At 37.1% G+C, this 17,735-nt stretch overlaps 1 protein-coding gene across 1 annotated transcript in view; it reads right to left on the reverse strand.

Annotated features, from left to right (window-relative positions):
- Nucleotides 1–230: 230 nt before the first annotated feature.
- Nucleotides 231–17,735, reverse strand: part of me31B (ATP-dependent RNA helicase me31b) — a 72,639-nt gene continuing 55,134 nt past the window's right edge. The window contains exons 8-11 of the mRNA XM_081758711.1: nt 11,322–11,450; nt 8,401–8,581; nt 5,631–5,842; nt 231–2,499 (exon numbers count right to left, since the gene is read on the reverse strand). Coding sequence (XP_081614837.1) covers nt 2,428–2,499; nt 5,631–5,842; nt 8,401–8,581; nt 11,322–11,450 — 594 coding nt within the window. The 3' untranslated portion in view covers nt 231–2,427. The remainder of the gene's footprint in view (nt 2,500–5,630; nt 5,843–8,400; nt 8,582–11,321; nt 11,451–17,735) is intronic.

Genomic DNA, 17,735 nt, shown 5'->3' on the forward strand with positions numbered 1-17,735 from the left:
TAGCATAACTTATCATTATAATTTAAAAAAAAAAAAAAAACTGACATTCAGTATTTCTGTAAATTTCAAGGACAGAAATGCATTTTCAAGAACATTTGGAGGATTTTTCCAGGACAAAATCAATTCAAAGACATTTCCAGGTTTTCTAGGACGAGTGGAAACCCTTTTGTTAGCATATTAGACATCAAGTCACTGCTATCGAGCTACACACAGAAATGATAATGAAAAACTTATTTTGTGAAGAGCTAGAGCATTTATTATTTTTTTTTTCTTTTCTTTTACAAATTTCGAATTTACAAGTTCCTTTTAGTAACGTACATTAAATATTCAATTACAAAACAGAATTGAAGAAAATCAAAATAAAGATATTTTATGAACATTTCTTTTTGTTATACATAAAAAAAAAATCTTACTGTAATTTAGGACTCATTTAGTGTTTACCCCATTCACATTCCACACTTTTAACACAACAAAATATATACTGCCAATTAGTGCTCTTCACGTTTTAATTTTTTTTATTCATAATTTTGCAAATTTCGTAAGTTATGTCCAAATTACTTCACTGCCAATTTCGTTTCTCATCCAATCCCCCACCGAGTGGCTCTAAAAAGAAAGAACTAATGAAGATTAAAAAAAAAAAAAAAGTTCTGGAGAGCCACAACCAGAACCCGAAGTACTATTCCCCCAAAATGAGAATGGAAGTAGGTTTCGGATTTACTTTTTGTTTACTTCCAAATTACAACGTTTTATAAATTTAGATAAAAAGAGAAATGATTTTTGGAATGCTTAGTAAGACAATAAATACAAATCGGACAGAAGTGAAAGATCATGAATTTTTACTTGGGGGAATTAAAAAAAAAATCAAATAGACTTCTTACTAAGCAATTTTACTTTTGGTTTGATTATCAAACCATGGAACAGCAGCTCTGTTAATAAATTTGTATTTCAGTTTTAACTCCACAAAAGAAATTACCGCTGAAACTGCTGCTGTTTTATGGTAAATGTCATTGGATCTCCAAACTACAGGTACTCTTAACTGCTCTTGCATTTTTCGTTTTCCAGCACCTCGCTTCCGGTTTTCATTATGGAAACCCGTTATTGTCTTCCTACCGAAACTGAAAGCCTTGTCACCCTGTACTTTTTATTTTTTGTGCAACATAATGAACTGAAAGTCTGATTACTGTGATCTTCGCACATGACAATCCGAATGTATTTGTTTTTTATTTTTACGACACGCACACGCAGCACACCCACAATGTCCAAATTTTCACACACACATTCATACAAAATGGAGTCCCTTCTCCAGCAGAAATATACGAAAACATCGTTGCCAGTTTCACAATCGTTACATACACTTCTCGTTTAACGTTTCACACTTCATTGTTCAGTTTATCCTTGTCATTACAATACACTTACAAGTACCTACGTCTCTTTTCTGAGCACTGCTTTCGCAATATGCAAACATTCTTTCTTCAAATGTATAAAGTAGCAGAAGTACAATAACAGTCAAACTGCCCTGACCTCTCTAAAAAGTATCTTCACAATTATGGAGAAAAAAAAAATCAAACGCATATTGCTGCTTTTTCCTCAAACCCTCGTGGCACTCTTCGACTGACAAAAAAAACTAAAAGTGGATACGAAAAATTGTCTTCCTGGAAATTCACACGTTTAACACAGTCATACAGATCTATGAATCAGTCTGTGTTTCCTTAGAAACGAACTTGTACATCCAGTACATAAAACTGGATCGAAATGATCAGCCAGAACTGATACTCGGGGAGATCCAAAGATTTACCAAGAAAACGGGTTGTCTTATTACATTATTGTTGATGACAATTTAGAGTTGTTTGCAACCAAGTATCAGTACAGCTGATCACGGAATTTTTTTCTTTTTTAAACTTTAGGGAAGATTGAAGTTTCAACACTGGAAATGTGAAACCCATCTTATATAAAAATAAATTTACAAAACTACAGTATTATTCACAGCAATAACGAGGGATCATAGTTCAACAGTTGGCAGTCTCTGATAACCAGACTGAATGCATAGCAAAAATGCATAGTTTTCGTGAAAAATGGTCCGTCACTAGAGCTGTGTAACGAGAAGTTCACTTCGTCTCACAATATCAAGCCACAGTGTATGGCAAAAACATGAACTATAAATCGTATAAAAATCTACATACAACAAAAGTAATCTAGTTCTGATCATTTTCCCTTAAAAATGGAATATTTTAACAAAAGAAACAATTGTCTTCCACAACGTTTGTTCACTGGTTACATCCATGGCTTGAGTGAGATATCTATGTTCATTTGTATTTCTTATTTATTTACAGAGCAGAAACTTGAAAAAGGGGGGAGGGCGATAACTTAATATCTTCTATAAATAAACTGGGATAGTCTTCTTTCAAGATGGTATTTACATCAAACCAGTTATTTGTTCACACTCAGTTCATCATTTTGCGAGTCTTCGTACTTTGCCACATACAATGCCGGATCAATCGTCTGAAACAGAATAAAAACTTTTTTTAGAAGTTCAAATTTGTATGCATAACAATTCATTCATAATAATGAAATTAAAATTAAGTTAAATCATTTGGGATAATTGGTACAGAGAAAACCGGAAATTGTTACACTTATGTTTCTAGCTTTCAAAGCAATTAACCAATTAGAATATACTGATTTCTTAAGATGTCAGAAGGAAGGCTATAAGAAGAGATCTGCAACTTAAAGAGGGATCTGGACCACAGTAATGAGTTCGATATTCTCCCTCTGGGAATCTAACAGAGGACCTTTCCACCAAAAGCATATGCCTAGTACTAGTCATTAACACTTATTAGTAGCGTACGCAAGGGGAGTTTCGAGATTTTAACCACTTTAAGGAAGATCAAGCAATTTGAAAAACTGTGGGAAATTCTGGCTGAAAATCGTTGTCAGTCCTTCAGGATGATTGCACAGAACTTGCAATTGATAAGGACACTGTTCAGAAGATAGTGGAACAAGATCTGCAGAAGACTATTTGCTCCAGATTTGTGCCTCACAGTGACAGGACAAAAAAAAAAAAAAAAAAAAAAAGACCGGGTATCGTCGATTGATTGATTGAAAGAGTTGGGCTAGGCACGTCGACAGCGAGGTCTTTTGCACCCTTCTGTCACATTAAAAATAGGAAATTAAAGCATATTTTCCCCAGGAAAAACAAATTAAAAGCGCGAGTCAGGAGTGTGTTCAACCGGCCAAAAATGACCCACAATAGTTTAAAGAAATTATAACTGGTGATGAATCACTCTTCCACGTTGAAAGGCAAACATTTTGACTCAATTTCGGACATCCAAAGGACTGTGACGAAGGAACAACACTGTCGGACAAAAGGACTTCCAGAAAGAATACAACAAGGAGGGTCATATTGAAGATTAGCAGCCAATCAAGGTAATTCTTTTCTGCATTATTTTCTGATAATGTCAGTCTTAAAATTTTGTAGATACACTGTGTCCTCAGCTACAACATATCCAAAAATCATCCAAATCGGACAGACAAGGAAATGCAATGCTTTTCGTATTGTGTTCTTTCTAGATGATGTATTCATTCGGACTAGTTGGGTGGCTATTAATTTTGTCAGGATTCCAATTTAAATACTGTAAAATATTGAAATATCGTATTATCTTTGCAGTGACTATATGCAAGGTTTTTGACTAAACAGAATTAGGATTGAAAATATTTACCTTATAAAATACATTCATGACTATTATGTTTTTATAAACAGTATGCGAAACAAAAATTGTACCGTCTACACACTAAAAGTAACTAGATAAAATAATGCTCAAGTGGTTTATAATTCTTTTTTGTTCAAACTTCAAATTTTTTTCTCTCTCTCAAATTGACTACAAACCCGAACTATCAATACATATCTGAACAGTTTCTATATTCTTTTACTTTTCAAGAAAATTTCCGAATATTTCAGGGATTCTAGTTTCCTGTAACTGCGATATTAGGGAAATTAAACATTAAAAGTGAATAAAAAGTAGCCGTAGTTCTGACTAAAATCAAGACTTTTTAAGTATCTGGTGAACTATTACGTACGAAAGAAAAGACTATAGAGAAAGAACTTTGAATTCCTCAATGTATACTGCGAATGATTTCAGTCTGACTTGTTCCCTCATTTTTTCGTTACCTTGTTTTATATTTTATTTTGTATTTTACCCTAGTATGTCAGTTATTTTTGGAATACCGTAACTTTCTTTTCTCTTCCAATCATGTTAGAATATGTTACTTGGTAATTCAGATTAGCATATAGTACCTAATGCTAGGTGCCATGTAATTGTATGGTCGAAGAAGGAAGTAATTTCTGTACTTAAAGTTAGTAGTTTTGAAGGAAGTCTAAGATAATGATAAACGGGTTGAGGAATATATTCGTAGCGTTTTCTGTTTTCTTTTGTCCTACGACTTGTTTGCTGTTTGACAGTGTTGATATTTATTCGAAAGTACACTTTCTGCTCTACAAAACTGTGCTAATCACTGTTTAATCTCTTTGTGAGCCTGGGTACTCCACAAGCTAACCGAGAACAAAGAGAATCGCCTACAAATTGCTTCTCAGCATCTTGCCTGCCACCGAGCAACACGTGGACATTTTTTGTACCGCATCGTAACGGAAGATGAGAAATGGTGCCTGTAAGTTAATCTGAAACAATAAAAGAAGAGAGTCGGTAGCTCCAGGTGATACGCCGAAGGCAAGAGTCAAGCAAGACTTCCACCCAAAAAAGATCATAATCTCAGTTTGGTGGGACTGGCAGGGTATGTTGCATAGCGAGATGCTCGAGAGGAACAGTACGATCAACAAGGAACTTTACATTGCCCAGCTGCGCCGTGTAAATGAGGCACTTCAGCTGAAGAGGCCCGGTCGACAAGGTCACACCATTCTTCGTAACAACGCCACGCTCCATGTTGCACAAGTCAAAGCCGCACTCCAAGAGTTCGAGTGGGAGGGCATCCGCCATACTCTCCGGGATCTGGCACTAAAAGATTACCACCTGTTCCACTCAATGTCGAACCAAATGAGGGATATTACCTTCAACGACAAAGAGGACCTCAAAAACTGGCTGAACAATTTCTTCGATATCAGGCCGGAAGATTTTTGGCAGAACGGAATCAACGAATTGGTTGAGAGGTGGGAGCTGGTCGTAAACAGCATAAGCGAATCAGGCCCGTATCCACAGGGGAGCAAGGGGGCCGGGCCATCCCTAAACTGACTGGCCACCATAAAATTTCACGGTAGGCTTGCAAATGAACTATAATATGGTGATGAAGTATAATATGATTGGGTCGGGGCCCCCCTCAATTTTTGGGCTGGCTACGGGCCTGAAGCGAATACATTCTTGATTAATGTATTGTTACATTAATGGGTTTTGTTCCAATAAAACTAATAAAAACGCTACGAACTTATTCCTCAACCCATTCGTACCTAATGCTAGTTGCCACATAATTGTATGATCGAAGAAAAAGTGAAGTTCTATATTTTAAGTTTTTTTTTTTTCATTATATATTTATATTTCCTATGCACAAATGTATGGTCATTATTTGGAAAGAAAAAAAAAGGAACTAAAAAATAATCCAAGACTAACAGAGTAAGAAAAACAATTTACCTTTGGAATAGGTTTGATTTCAGTCCCAAGCTCCTGTTCTATGCGATGCAAGGCAAACCTATCTTCATACGTTATCAGATTAATTGCTATACCCAAATGGCCGAATCTTCCAGATCGGCCAATTCTATGCAAGTATGTCTCTGCCATTTTCGGAAAATCAAAATTGATCACCACGTTGACTGCTTGCACATCTATGCCTCGCGTAAACAAATCTGAAATTGAGAATTTAAGCATATTTACACTTACAAGATGTATTTACAACTGTTAGAGAAAAAATATATATATCATGGCGTGAACTTGAAACATCTCAACTTCAGAGCAATATACATATAACATTCATATCTTTATTGTAAACAACCCATTTCTGTGTAAGTCACAATACCAACCTGGAATTAATCGAGACAAATTATCTTCAAATGATTATATATATATATATATATATATATATATATATATATATACACACACATTTCGAGCGCATATCTCGGGTGCTCAACGTTGAGATTGTTCAAAATTTAAGTCATGCTACTACACTCACAGTAAACCAGAAGTTCTACAGAAGGCTGTTTCAGCCTTATGGTAGTGAAGTATAGACCAGTGCGCTAGGGTGTAAAACCCCGTTTCCACCAACGATCATGTTCGATGCGAGAGTCTCATTGGTGAACGATTGCACGACATCGTAGTTTCCACTGAAGGACATCTCTATTGAGCACTGCCTGATCCAATTTCGCCCACTCCTTGCACACTTTCCAAAGGCCATCAAGTGTGGTCGGACGACGCTTATTGATGTTCCGTTTGAGGCGGCCGAAAACACAGAAGTCCATAGGGGATGCATCTGGTAACTTGATGTCTCGAAATGGGATAGCCTTTACACCTGTCTCCTGTTCTATATGTGTCATGTATGCCACAGTTCGTTTGGCAGTATGGCTGCTGGCCTTGTCCTGGTGGATGAACACTGTCAGTGTGTCTGCTATACAAAGCCAGGGCATGTTTGCGATACATTGGTTCCAGTACATGCTCGATATAATACGCTGCATTCACCTTGACATTTGATGACACCCGGTGTATCGGAAGCTTTCCTTTTCCACAGAAACCCGTCACTACCACAAATCCCTTTGGAAAACTCTCCTTGCAGGAGCGAACCCACTTTGCATGATCGGTTCCATCACCGCAGCGGTAAATTGCACGCATCTGCTGGGATCCTGTCAAATAGACCCATGCTTCATCTAAGGTGATCACACAACGCCATTTGTCACCTGCCAGGTAATCTTCATACAGACTTTTGAATGCCACCCGCCGTTCTGCGATGAGTGTTGGCTTCAGAACATGGACCTGCCGCTTGTGTGCACTTCTGAGTCCCAAATTGTCGCGTATGATTCGGTGTACAGTTGCAATTGACCGTCCAACACACCTCGCTATGTCATCACGTTGGGTGGATGGATTCTCCTGGGTCACAAACCGGCGAACCTTGGCAATGACGTGACTGCGTTGTGGAGCCGGTTGCTTCTTTTGCCCCTTTTGACGACGCATGGCAATGGTTTGCTCTGGGTTTTTATTGCGATGGATGGCTGCATTAATTCCCTTATCAGACACTGTGAAACCTTTCTTCTTGCACTGTGTTCTTATTTGGCTATAGCTGTAGCCTATATCAAAGTGCTACGATGTAGCCCTCCCAAAAAGGGTCAATCTTCGGCGGCATTCTGCTCACACACGTCTCTCTGCACGGCTTGTACACAAGTGTCTGGCTACTCCGTACTGCGTGCGTCACGTTGCTGACGCGAAACTAACGCCTCTGGTGGCGACTGCAAATTGCTACCATAAGGATGCAACACCCTTCTATATGACATTTGAACTGTAATGTATTATGAAAATACAGTGATCGAGATTTCTGAACTCCGTGAAGAGGTTTCCATCTACTCTATTTTAAGCTCCAAATAATTTTTCAAGATCGAAATGCATTGTTTTAATCAATAATCAATTTTTATATTCTACTCACAGAACTTAATAAGCCCATGTTTTCTCTGGGCAATCTTTGAAATTGTTCTACACAACTATTTGACGAACTACAGTGCCGTCTAAGATCTGCCTTGGATAGTAGTTGTTACCAAAATTGTGTGCAAACTGATGAATTTTGTACGTATGCTGTGTGTATTCGTAGAATAAAGTCCTTCTAGATGTAGTTTGTATTTAATTTTTAATATTTTCCCCGTCCCTGAATTCCTTCATCCGTGCTAAGACCACTTATTAGCTATTATATAAAAAGCTTCAAAATATAATTTTTCAATTTAAGAAGTAATGTGATACAAAATGACAATATCCTAAACTGTGCTTTGATTTTTGTAGGTATTTATAGTCTCATAGGAATACTTTACAGGTTAGTATTATGATTATCTTAATATTTCTTAACGTTCAATTAGCAATCACTTCTGTATGTTTGGTAGTATGAACTAGTACCTTCCTAAATTTTAGATTAAAGGAATTTCAACTTTGAGGTAACCCTCACAGGAATTCTTAACTCACGCATTTCCACGGAAGAAAAATGTTATGCAATAGTTAAGGACAACAAGCAAGTAATTTCATTTCAACAATGCAAATGGGGAAATTTATTAATTGAGCATTTAATTCTAACTGAAAACTAATCAACGAAATTGTGGAAATCATAATTACTAAGAACAGTATGTCTACATAGAGAAACTAGTACCAAAAGTTTTGAAGTAAATATGCAATTCATACTGTCAAAAGAAAGAAAAAAAAAGTTAGAACAACTTACCCGAACAAACCAGATTTCGACACATCCCAGTTCTAAAATCATGAAAGACCCTATTACGATGGCTCTGAGCCATCTTGGCATGAATATAGTAACAACAGTACCCAAGCTCAGTAATTTTCTTGGCTAGAAGTTCCACTCGCTGGGTGGAATTGCAGAAAATGATGCTTTGATTAATTTGTAGCTGAAAATAGAACAATTACAATGTTTAACACTTGTAACTAGGAAAAAAAAATTAGTGTGCCATATTTTAAGTAAATAAACAAATCTGGAAAACAAGAAACTAAATCCTGTTAAATTCACAATGCTTTAAAAACTGAATGATTTCAAGACCAAATTTAAAACCTGTGTGTCTCTCGAAGAAAAAAAAAAATCTAATTCTGATTTTTTTTTTTGCTAACTTGATGTCATGTTTTGACCTTAAATTACCTACGCGCCAAACTCATATTCCCAGTTGCCATAGCGGCCTGGTGTCCGGTGAGGTGAGGTGATTTTTAACGTCCCGTTCACCAGCGAGGCTATATCAGGGTGTCTACTAAGTGTTCATTTTCAAATTCCAAGTTTTATCAAGGTTTTCAAGGTTTATTTTTCCTTTTTTTCCAGGTCTATTCAGTATAGTGACATTTATTGTAACACGTATAAGTTAATGCAATTTTATATAGTTCTTAAAAACTGGTTATAATTTGGGAATGCATATGGTAAGTGATAGTTTCTTTAAGTGACAAGATGAAAAAAAAAATGACAAATGTAGGTTCTTAAGACACAAACTTAATAGATGAAATTTAACTTTTTCAATTACCTTACTCTCATCATCGGGGACTAATTTAGCTCTTTTTGTAGTCACTGTTATTCACAACGACCATGCCAAACAAACATATCTTATTCAGTCTCTTCTTGTACCCTCAACGTATTTTCCAAAAACATTCACCGCCTGCACTCTGCTCACGTCTGTCTCTTTCTCAACTTCGTCTCCACTGAATAAGTTAGTATTGGCTTTGAACTTATACTGTAGTATATAACTTGCATTTTAATATACTTATTCCATACCAACCCCAAAAACAATATTTTAAAAATTTTAAAACTTCCAGGTTCCTCGTCCAATTCCAGGCTATTTCCAGGTTTTCCAGGTCAGTAGACACCCTGTATACGAGACGTGGACCTACTGATTAACGTGGAATCCGAAACACATGAGCTCCCGCCGGAAATCGAACCCGGGTCTCCCACGCAAAGGCGCGTACGCTAACCGCTTAACCACGACGAAGTTCCGCCGGGCGGCCTGGAATGATGGTTAAGTTAGAAGAATGAAAAATTCAAATATTAAATAACTACACACATCTGATCTGTATAATCGGGACCAGTCCTGAAACGGTACTCAGCATGAAATTCATGTCACAATTAAGTTGTAATCTATTGGATCAACATTTTAAACAATTACTTATATAGCGTGTTCGTAGACAAGTACGTTAGAGATGGGTATTCTCTTTCACTTACCCGCAAACTTTTTTTTTTTTTTTTTTTTTTTTTTTTTTTGATGGCTTTACAGTTCGACACCATTTTCTTCTAAGATATTTCAGGAATCTGAAAGCACAATGTCTATGGGACTAGTATCTGAGCTCTATTTGTATGCGTAAGCTCAATCTGGAATCCTTTTCTTCCTGCTTTTAAATGGTCAAATGCAATGTTACCATAACATCAATCTACCAGTCATCCGCAGCTATTTCATTCCTAAACCATGACAAACAGCAAGGATGGCAGTCGATTGAGCCATACCCTTCTCCAGTTAACATGTATTATGTTGGTGAGTCGTCTTGGTCAGTCATCTACTTATATCAGGGTGTCTACTAAAATTCCAAAATGAAATTTCGTGACTTTTCGCGACTTTTCCTTTACCAAACCATAAAACTGCGTACCATTCTCAAGAGCGAATTTGGGTGCAAATTAGGCCGAATTTTTATGCATGCGATAGAAGCATGCTTTGCTTGCGATTTTGTAGTGTCTAAAGCCGATCATAGGTATTTTTGGTGATGAATTTTGACGTTTTATAGAACAAAATTTTCCAGTTTGTACTTATATTTGTACAGATAAAAAAAATCTTGACCCAAAAGCTAAATTTCGTGACTTTCTTGACAGTTTTCTGATTTCGTGACATTTGTAACTTTCGTGACAGATAGACACCCTGTATATGCACAGCGCAGAATTCGTCACTGAATTTTTATTTACTTAAGTTTTGTGGACGAAAACTAAATCGCTATCTTCGATGTTTTAACTGATCACTACTACATGCACTCATGTCTTACCAATCGCGAATCCCAACAGTTATTTCATGGTTGAATTATGACAACCGGTTGAATTCTGGTGTCTGCTTAACGAACATCACTCCGGATCTTATAGAGTAAGCCCAACTCGAGTTCGCTACATACAATGCACGTTAATCGAAATCTTTCAAAATATTCTGATTCGAAGTATGTTCCTTGATTATATCAATGACGTCTCGTCTGAAATAATTACTCCAATAGAATTCACGATCAGAGTATGCGAACTGGGTAACAATGTTAAAGCAAGACATGGTAAGCCGAACACTCAGGTTTGGTTCTCGATCCAGTCCATTTTCACTAAATTTCAATATTCTCAAATACAGAGGATACAGCATGGGAAGAATTCTTATTTTCTTCATTTACCACAATTTAATTAATTAGCTCTTCTACAAATACTCCCTTGAAGTTTTTCAAGATCTCAGTATATAAACTTTCTACAAAAAGCTTGTATAAAGCTAATACATTTAGTTTGAATAATATAAAGTGCTTTTATAAGTGTGTCCCGCCCACGAATTTTAAGGTCTGAACATTCTCAATTAACAACCATCGATTCACGTTTTGTACTTCTAGTGTATTTAAAAGACAGTTTATTACAAACAGTTGACTTACCTTAGAAAAGAGGGTGTTCAGGCAATGAACCTTCTGTCTTTCTTGTACAAAAGCATAGTACTGTGTCACACCTTTCAAAGTCAGTTCCTCCATTAGGTTGATTTCGTACGGATCACGTAAATGCTTTTCCTAAGTGAGAAAAATTATGAAAATTCTATGTTTTATTCTCTAAAGGAGAAAGTGTACAGTGTACATTTCATTTGCAAGTGTTATTAGAATATTTTATAAGTAAGAGCTCATGTTAATATTTTCAGAAAATATTTGTTTACTTTAAACTATTTCTTGGATATCTTAAATATCCGAATCTGTGAAAGAGGAGACCTATAAAATTATTATAATGTAAGCCGCGTGAAGAGTTACCTTATCAATAAGCTTAAGTAGTAGTCACTGCGCTTCTTTATTCTGTAGTTAAGTTGAAGCAAACATGTTAAACGGCGAATTTTTCCTGAAAGTAATCAGCATTATCAAGGCATACGTAAAGAAAAGTTTAGTGAGGATAGACTGTACAGAAATAATAAACATATACATGGGTGAAAAACTTTTCGTTGGGGTCATTCAACGTCTGTTCACATCCAGACCATTTAACCCACAATCTCAGATTTTCATGAAACTTCAGTCACTTGTTAGTAATACAAGAGTTATAACCTGTGTGAAGTTCTTCCTTCTTAGAGCAAATGGGTTTAGAGTTACCTGATCAAAGTGAGAAAATAGTTTGGGAGATTCTGCTTTGAGACTGCATTCTAAATTGAACATTCTATTGTTCAAGACCTAACAGCTGCATGAAAATTTTCACAAGCACCAAAGTTCGTAGGTTTCAGGAAAACTATTTCATTAAGATAGCCAACTCCTATCCTTGTTCAAAAAAGCATCACTAAACAAGAATTACCACGAAAGATACAGGTGTTTTGGTGGTAATTTGTGTTTTCAGCTCATCGTAAAGCTCTGCTCCAAAGAGAGAGAGAGAGAGAGAGAGAGAGAGAGAGAGAGAGAGAGAGAGAGAGAGAGAGAGAGAGAGAGAGAGAGAGAGAGAGAGAGAGAGAGAGAGAGAGACGTATTTTGGATACACGTTAGCATTATTAATATATGTTATAAATTTGTGAATTGTTAAATTACAAATTACAATATATATATGATTGGGCTGTGGTGTGGGAGGTTAAGTATTCTGAAGATTGCGCCCAAATCAGGAAAGGAGGGGCCCAATACAAATTCAACATAACCAGGCACCTATTTCTTATAAATAAATGCAAGGAGTCTAAACTCACCCACTTGCTTATTTTGAAGGAAATAATAAATAAATAAAAAATATTTTTTTTTTACCTGTTCATGTTAATATCGCTGCTAATCGATATATGATGTGCTCAGTAATCCATACGCATATATAGGCACTGTACTGAACAGTATTCCCAAGTGTTGCCACCTTAAAGGTATATCTGCATTAATTCAAACATACTAGGACACTATTTTAGACATTTGGGAAATTTAGTACTTGTTTGGCAGTGTGGTACTTTATTTCTGTCCCCTAGTGGAATATTCTAGATCCTTCCGAAAGAATATAAAGCATTCCAGAATATTTTACAATGCTTTGGAACAGTTTTGTATTTAGCAGAATATTGAAGAACCGTATTCTACATTGTTTTTCCTTTCAGAACATTCTCGAACTACCTGGAACAATCAATGGCTTATACTATAAAATTAGTCCTCTTCGTGCAGAGGGTAGTTTATAGACTGAGGAAAAATGTCACTACCGTTCCTGCAACACTGGTTTGCCAGTAGTCTGTTAAACAATTAGTTTAACTTGAGGCAGTAAATAATGCAGTTAATTCGATAATTGAGTTGAATCAATTCGATTTAAAGAATTTGTACTGAGGTAAATGGATCAATCGTTTTGGTGTTCTCTATCTGAAAAAATATAGCCAGTTGTCACAAACTTCCATCATGTTCTGTCAACAATAATAATAATAATAATAATAATAATAGCAAGGTGAGTTAAAGAACAAGAGAATTACAATTGTAAAAACATTATCGCCAGAAAAAAAAAAAAAAAGTGCTAAGGACCGGTATATCCGATGATCTGCAGACAATCTGTTGTCAACATAATGCATTGTATTTGAGGCAGTATGAACTGTTTCAGAGGTCATACTGCGACCCCATGAAATTACACAGTGTTCCTGTTAAGCACTCTCCGTACAATCTCACTACAGCAGGAAAAGAAAAGTAGCAGACAAGGCAGGTTTCACTTAATCTGTGGACAGAAAATGTGCGCATTGTGTAGGAAGAAGTTAGATATAAACATTTTATAAGCTGTTGAAGTTTTATCTTAGAAACCAGAAGAAAGCGATGTTACTCGGGAGTTCAACTGAAGCAGTGAGAGAGACTAGAGCTGTAGATTTGCGAAAGTCATCATTGAAACTTTATTCCGTACCAAGTTGTGCAAGACCTGAATATAGGAAAAAAATGCAGGAGACTATAGAAGCTGTAGTAGACAAGATATCCAAAGTTTTAGAAGTTGAGCTTGACAGCTCAAGCAGCGACGAATTTGGGCGTAACCTGAACAGACGCCTGTAAATTTAGATCTGGTTTCTTTACTGAAGCAGACGTTGCCCAGTGAATAGACAACGAAAACTCCATTCTCACACTGACCCCTCAATCGTGGTCCAAAAAGAAGACTGCAAACTAATTCGACATTTCCGAGTACATGGTTCGGCAGGTAGAAAACTTACACTGGAACACGGAATCTGTGCAGTACCTCATCTCACTTAAGGGAAGAAACTACCTGATAAAGATTTTTATCAGGATGAGTTTTCCAGATAAATGCCAGGAATTAAAGATATTTGGCGGCACATTCAGGAATGTGTCCAAACAGAAAAGGCTTCTGCTATGCAACTTAAGTGAGTTTTACTGTTCCTTTAGGGAAAATATATATTCAATTCAAAGTAGGGTTTTTAAAGTTCTGTACTCTACGCCCTCTAAAGTTCTGTAGTCTGCGTCTGCACCAATCAAAAAGCTGAGTTTCATCTTCATGCTTTAAGTTATGGTAGCTAAAGAGATTTTTTTTTTGTGACTGTGGGAAATCCATCCTGTATGCTCGGACAATGCAAACACTGTCCTCCAGAAAATCTAACGCACCGTCTCCTTAGTAAGTTGAACTATGATCCAGATGATTTAATATAACATCACCAGCGGGTCAATACCATCAGAGCAGACATTACAACAAACCCTCACTGCAAGTGTCGATTTTATAGTAGTAGTAGTGTCAAAGCTTGAGTTTCTTGTACCCCACACATATATTACGAAACAAGTCAGGTATCACTTTGTGGAATTTTAGTGAAAATTATTCCTTTGTTGTCCAAAATGTAGCACAAGGATACTATTGGACTCAAGGCTACTGTAGTTCATTCAGTTGTGATGTATTACAGAAGTAAAAGGTGATGTTGCATCACAAACAAGCAGTCACTGTTTATCAAATTACATTTCAATGGTGTATAAAATTCTGTCAAATAGCCTCTTACATTAAGGAGCAATTATCTTGTGTTGAACATATTACTTCAGAGATGATTATGCTATGCAATACAAATACTGCAAAAATCGTCATATGCCATCACAAGGGAGATTTCGAACTGAGAGCTTCTTGGTCATTCTTTGTGATAAGTCATGGCAAATCACCTTGGGAAGGAATCAGTGGCACACTCAAGTGACTTCATGGAATAGCTTGCCTTCAACGATCATTACAAGATCAAATTACATCCGCTGATAGTGTTTGCATACATTTGTGGCATATTTTCAACACTATTGAAAGAGACTTGGATCACATTCGTTCACACCCAGAACTACGATTTATGCAAGCAAACACTATTCCTGGCACAAGGTTTTCATGGTGTTTCCACTATCCCAACACAAAGTTGGATTGAAGGAAAGAAGTCAGGATGAAAGTATTCAATTTTCAATTTTGAAACAATAGATGTGAACGATAACATTGTATCTCAACTGAATATCGGCTGCTATGATATACGTGTCTGACGAAATGGTTCATTGGTGTAATACGTAGCTAACAGGTCAAAGTAATGCTCAGGTTAACTTCAGGCACCCGCCTGGTCTGTCATTCTACTAGCCTTAAACTCGAGGGTGTGTGCGCTTAATTTCTCTCTCTCATATTCTTACAATCTGAGACGTCATCAACAACTAGCTCTGGTCGCATATACCGTTTTTTGGACAGCAGATTTACAGATGTTGTTCAGCCTACGTTTGGCCGATTTTGTTCCTTCCCTCTTCCGGGCAGAATGGACTCACCCAACCTGACTCGTGGCGTCCAGCAATGTTGTGCAGTGGTTTCCTGGGAACAGAGTTGTTTTTCTGCGCGGACAATAACGCACAAAACAGGATCATTGTTGTGAGTGTTGTGTTAAATTGGTTTCCAAGTGTGTAGGTTTCCGTTCTGTGACCAAAATGCCGCTCAAACTAAGCAGGTTTTGGGAAGGCTATGTTGCGGCTCTTTATGACACCCACTTTAGTTTGTCATTAGAAAACTGCAAGAATGGTTGCAACATCAGTTTAAGTGGAATAAAAAATATTAAAAAGTACAAGGGCAACGAAGCTCCATTTGGACCACCAACGAAGCTGCCTAGGAAGCGGGAATGTACCAAGGCCACTTCCACCATGCAGAGGCAATGCAAGAAAATCCACCAACACAAAGGTGTATGGCTAATCGTCTTTACGTGTCTTTGGGGACTGTGAGCCGGACGTTACACCAACTCAAGCTGGAAAAAATGCCCACCAAAAGGAACGAAAGTGTAACGCCCGGAAGCTGTGTGAACGGCATCTGGCAAAACAAAGGTGGATTACGTCGTAACGCTCGATGAAGCATGGATTTACCTTTCCGACTGCGGCAAACCGAGAGCCATCATGTACCGAGAGAAAGGCGCCAAGAACTTCAGAAGATGGGTCCGTGTCTGTAAAGAATCCTTTCCAAAAGGGTTCATGGTCGTTACTGGCTGTTACCGAGGTAAACTTAAGATTCGTAGGGTGGCAAAGAACTGCAAAATAAATTCGCAGTATTTTCAGGAGCAGATCATGCGGCCGATCTACGAGCATGAGATTCCAACAATGTACGGAAATAACGCCAATCTGGTGCGCATCACATACCTCACGATCGTCCCTCGCATTCTACAGGGAGATGGAGGAGGCACGTGGTATACAGGTGATACCTTTCAATCAGGTACCTGTTAAATCTCCAGATGCAAGTCCTATGGATTATTGTGGATTTGGATTGCTGAAGCGGGCTTTGGAAAAACTGCGTATGACAACTGTGGAGGGACTTTGGAAAGCTATGCAAAGGGAATGGGACAAGATTCCTCTCCCAGTTCTTCAGAGAAGCCTATTACAGTGGAAATTACGCTGTCGGGCTATTGTTAGGAACCAAGGGAAACACATCGAGCACTTACGGCCTGGCGCCATGGGTTCTTCTAAATTTTTAGGTAAGTCGAAATTGGCCAAATTTAGACTGAACAACCTCTGTAAAAGTGTGACAGTAGAAACTCCATCAAAAAAGCACCTCATACTACAACTGATTCTACAAGCAGTAAGATTTGAAAGTTTCTGAAGGTATAACAAATTTATAACTTATTTATGATTAGTCAGGTGCAGAAATACAATCTGCCAAGTACCTAATTTCCCAAACCTTTAAAATTGTAGATTTAGGATATCTGAATTAATTCAGATATACCCTTAAGATGATAACATTGTTCACCACACTGCCTATATGTACGTATTACTGAGCACCTAACATCTATTTTAGCAGCGATATTTAGTTGATAATACTTTTTTTTTTCAAAATAAACAAGTGGATGAGTTCAGAGACTCCTCCCACTTATTTATATATTTATTTAAGAAGTAAGTGTCTGGTTATGTTGCATTTGTGTACTTGGGCTCCTCTGTCCGGTTTGGGCGCAATCTTTGGGATACTTCCAACACCACAGTTCAAGCATATATTGTAATTTATAAATTGTTAAATTACAACACTTAACACCAATATGTACCCAAAATCCCATTGATATTTTATATAACTCTTTAGAGCAGAGCTTTATGTTTAACTTGAGGATAAAGTTTACCCCAAGAAACACCTGTACCTTTCGTAATAATTCTTGTTTACTGATGCAGTGTTTTTGAGCCATACGAACGTAACTTGAAAGTTAGCTATCTTGAAATATTTTCTGATGTCTATAAACCTTAGTGTTTCTTATATTTTCACGTAGCTATGTTTGTTAGATCTTGAGCTATAACATGTTCAATTTATAGTGCAGTCTGAAAGCAGAATCTCGAAAGCTGTGTACATGTGCTATTTTCCCAAGCCTTAAACTATTTGATCCAAGGAGGAAAAACTTGCACACCGATTATGACCATTGTACTACTAACAAGTGA

The sequence above is a fragment of the Thermobia domestica genome, chromosome 5 (genome assembly GCF_964235325.1).
Source record: "Thermobia domestica chromosome 5, izTheDome1.hap1.1, whole genome shotgun sequence".
In the NCBI taxonomy this organism is placed as follows: Eukaryota; Metazoa; Arthropoda; class Insecta; order Zygentoma; family Lepismatidae; genus Thermobia; species Thermobia domestica.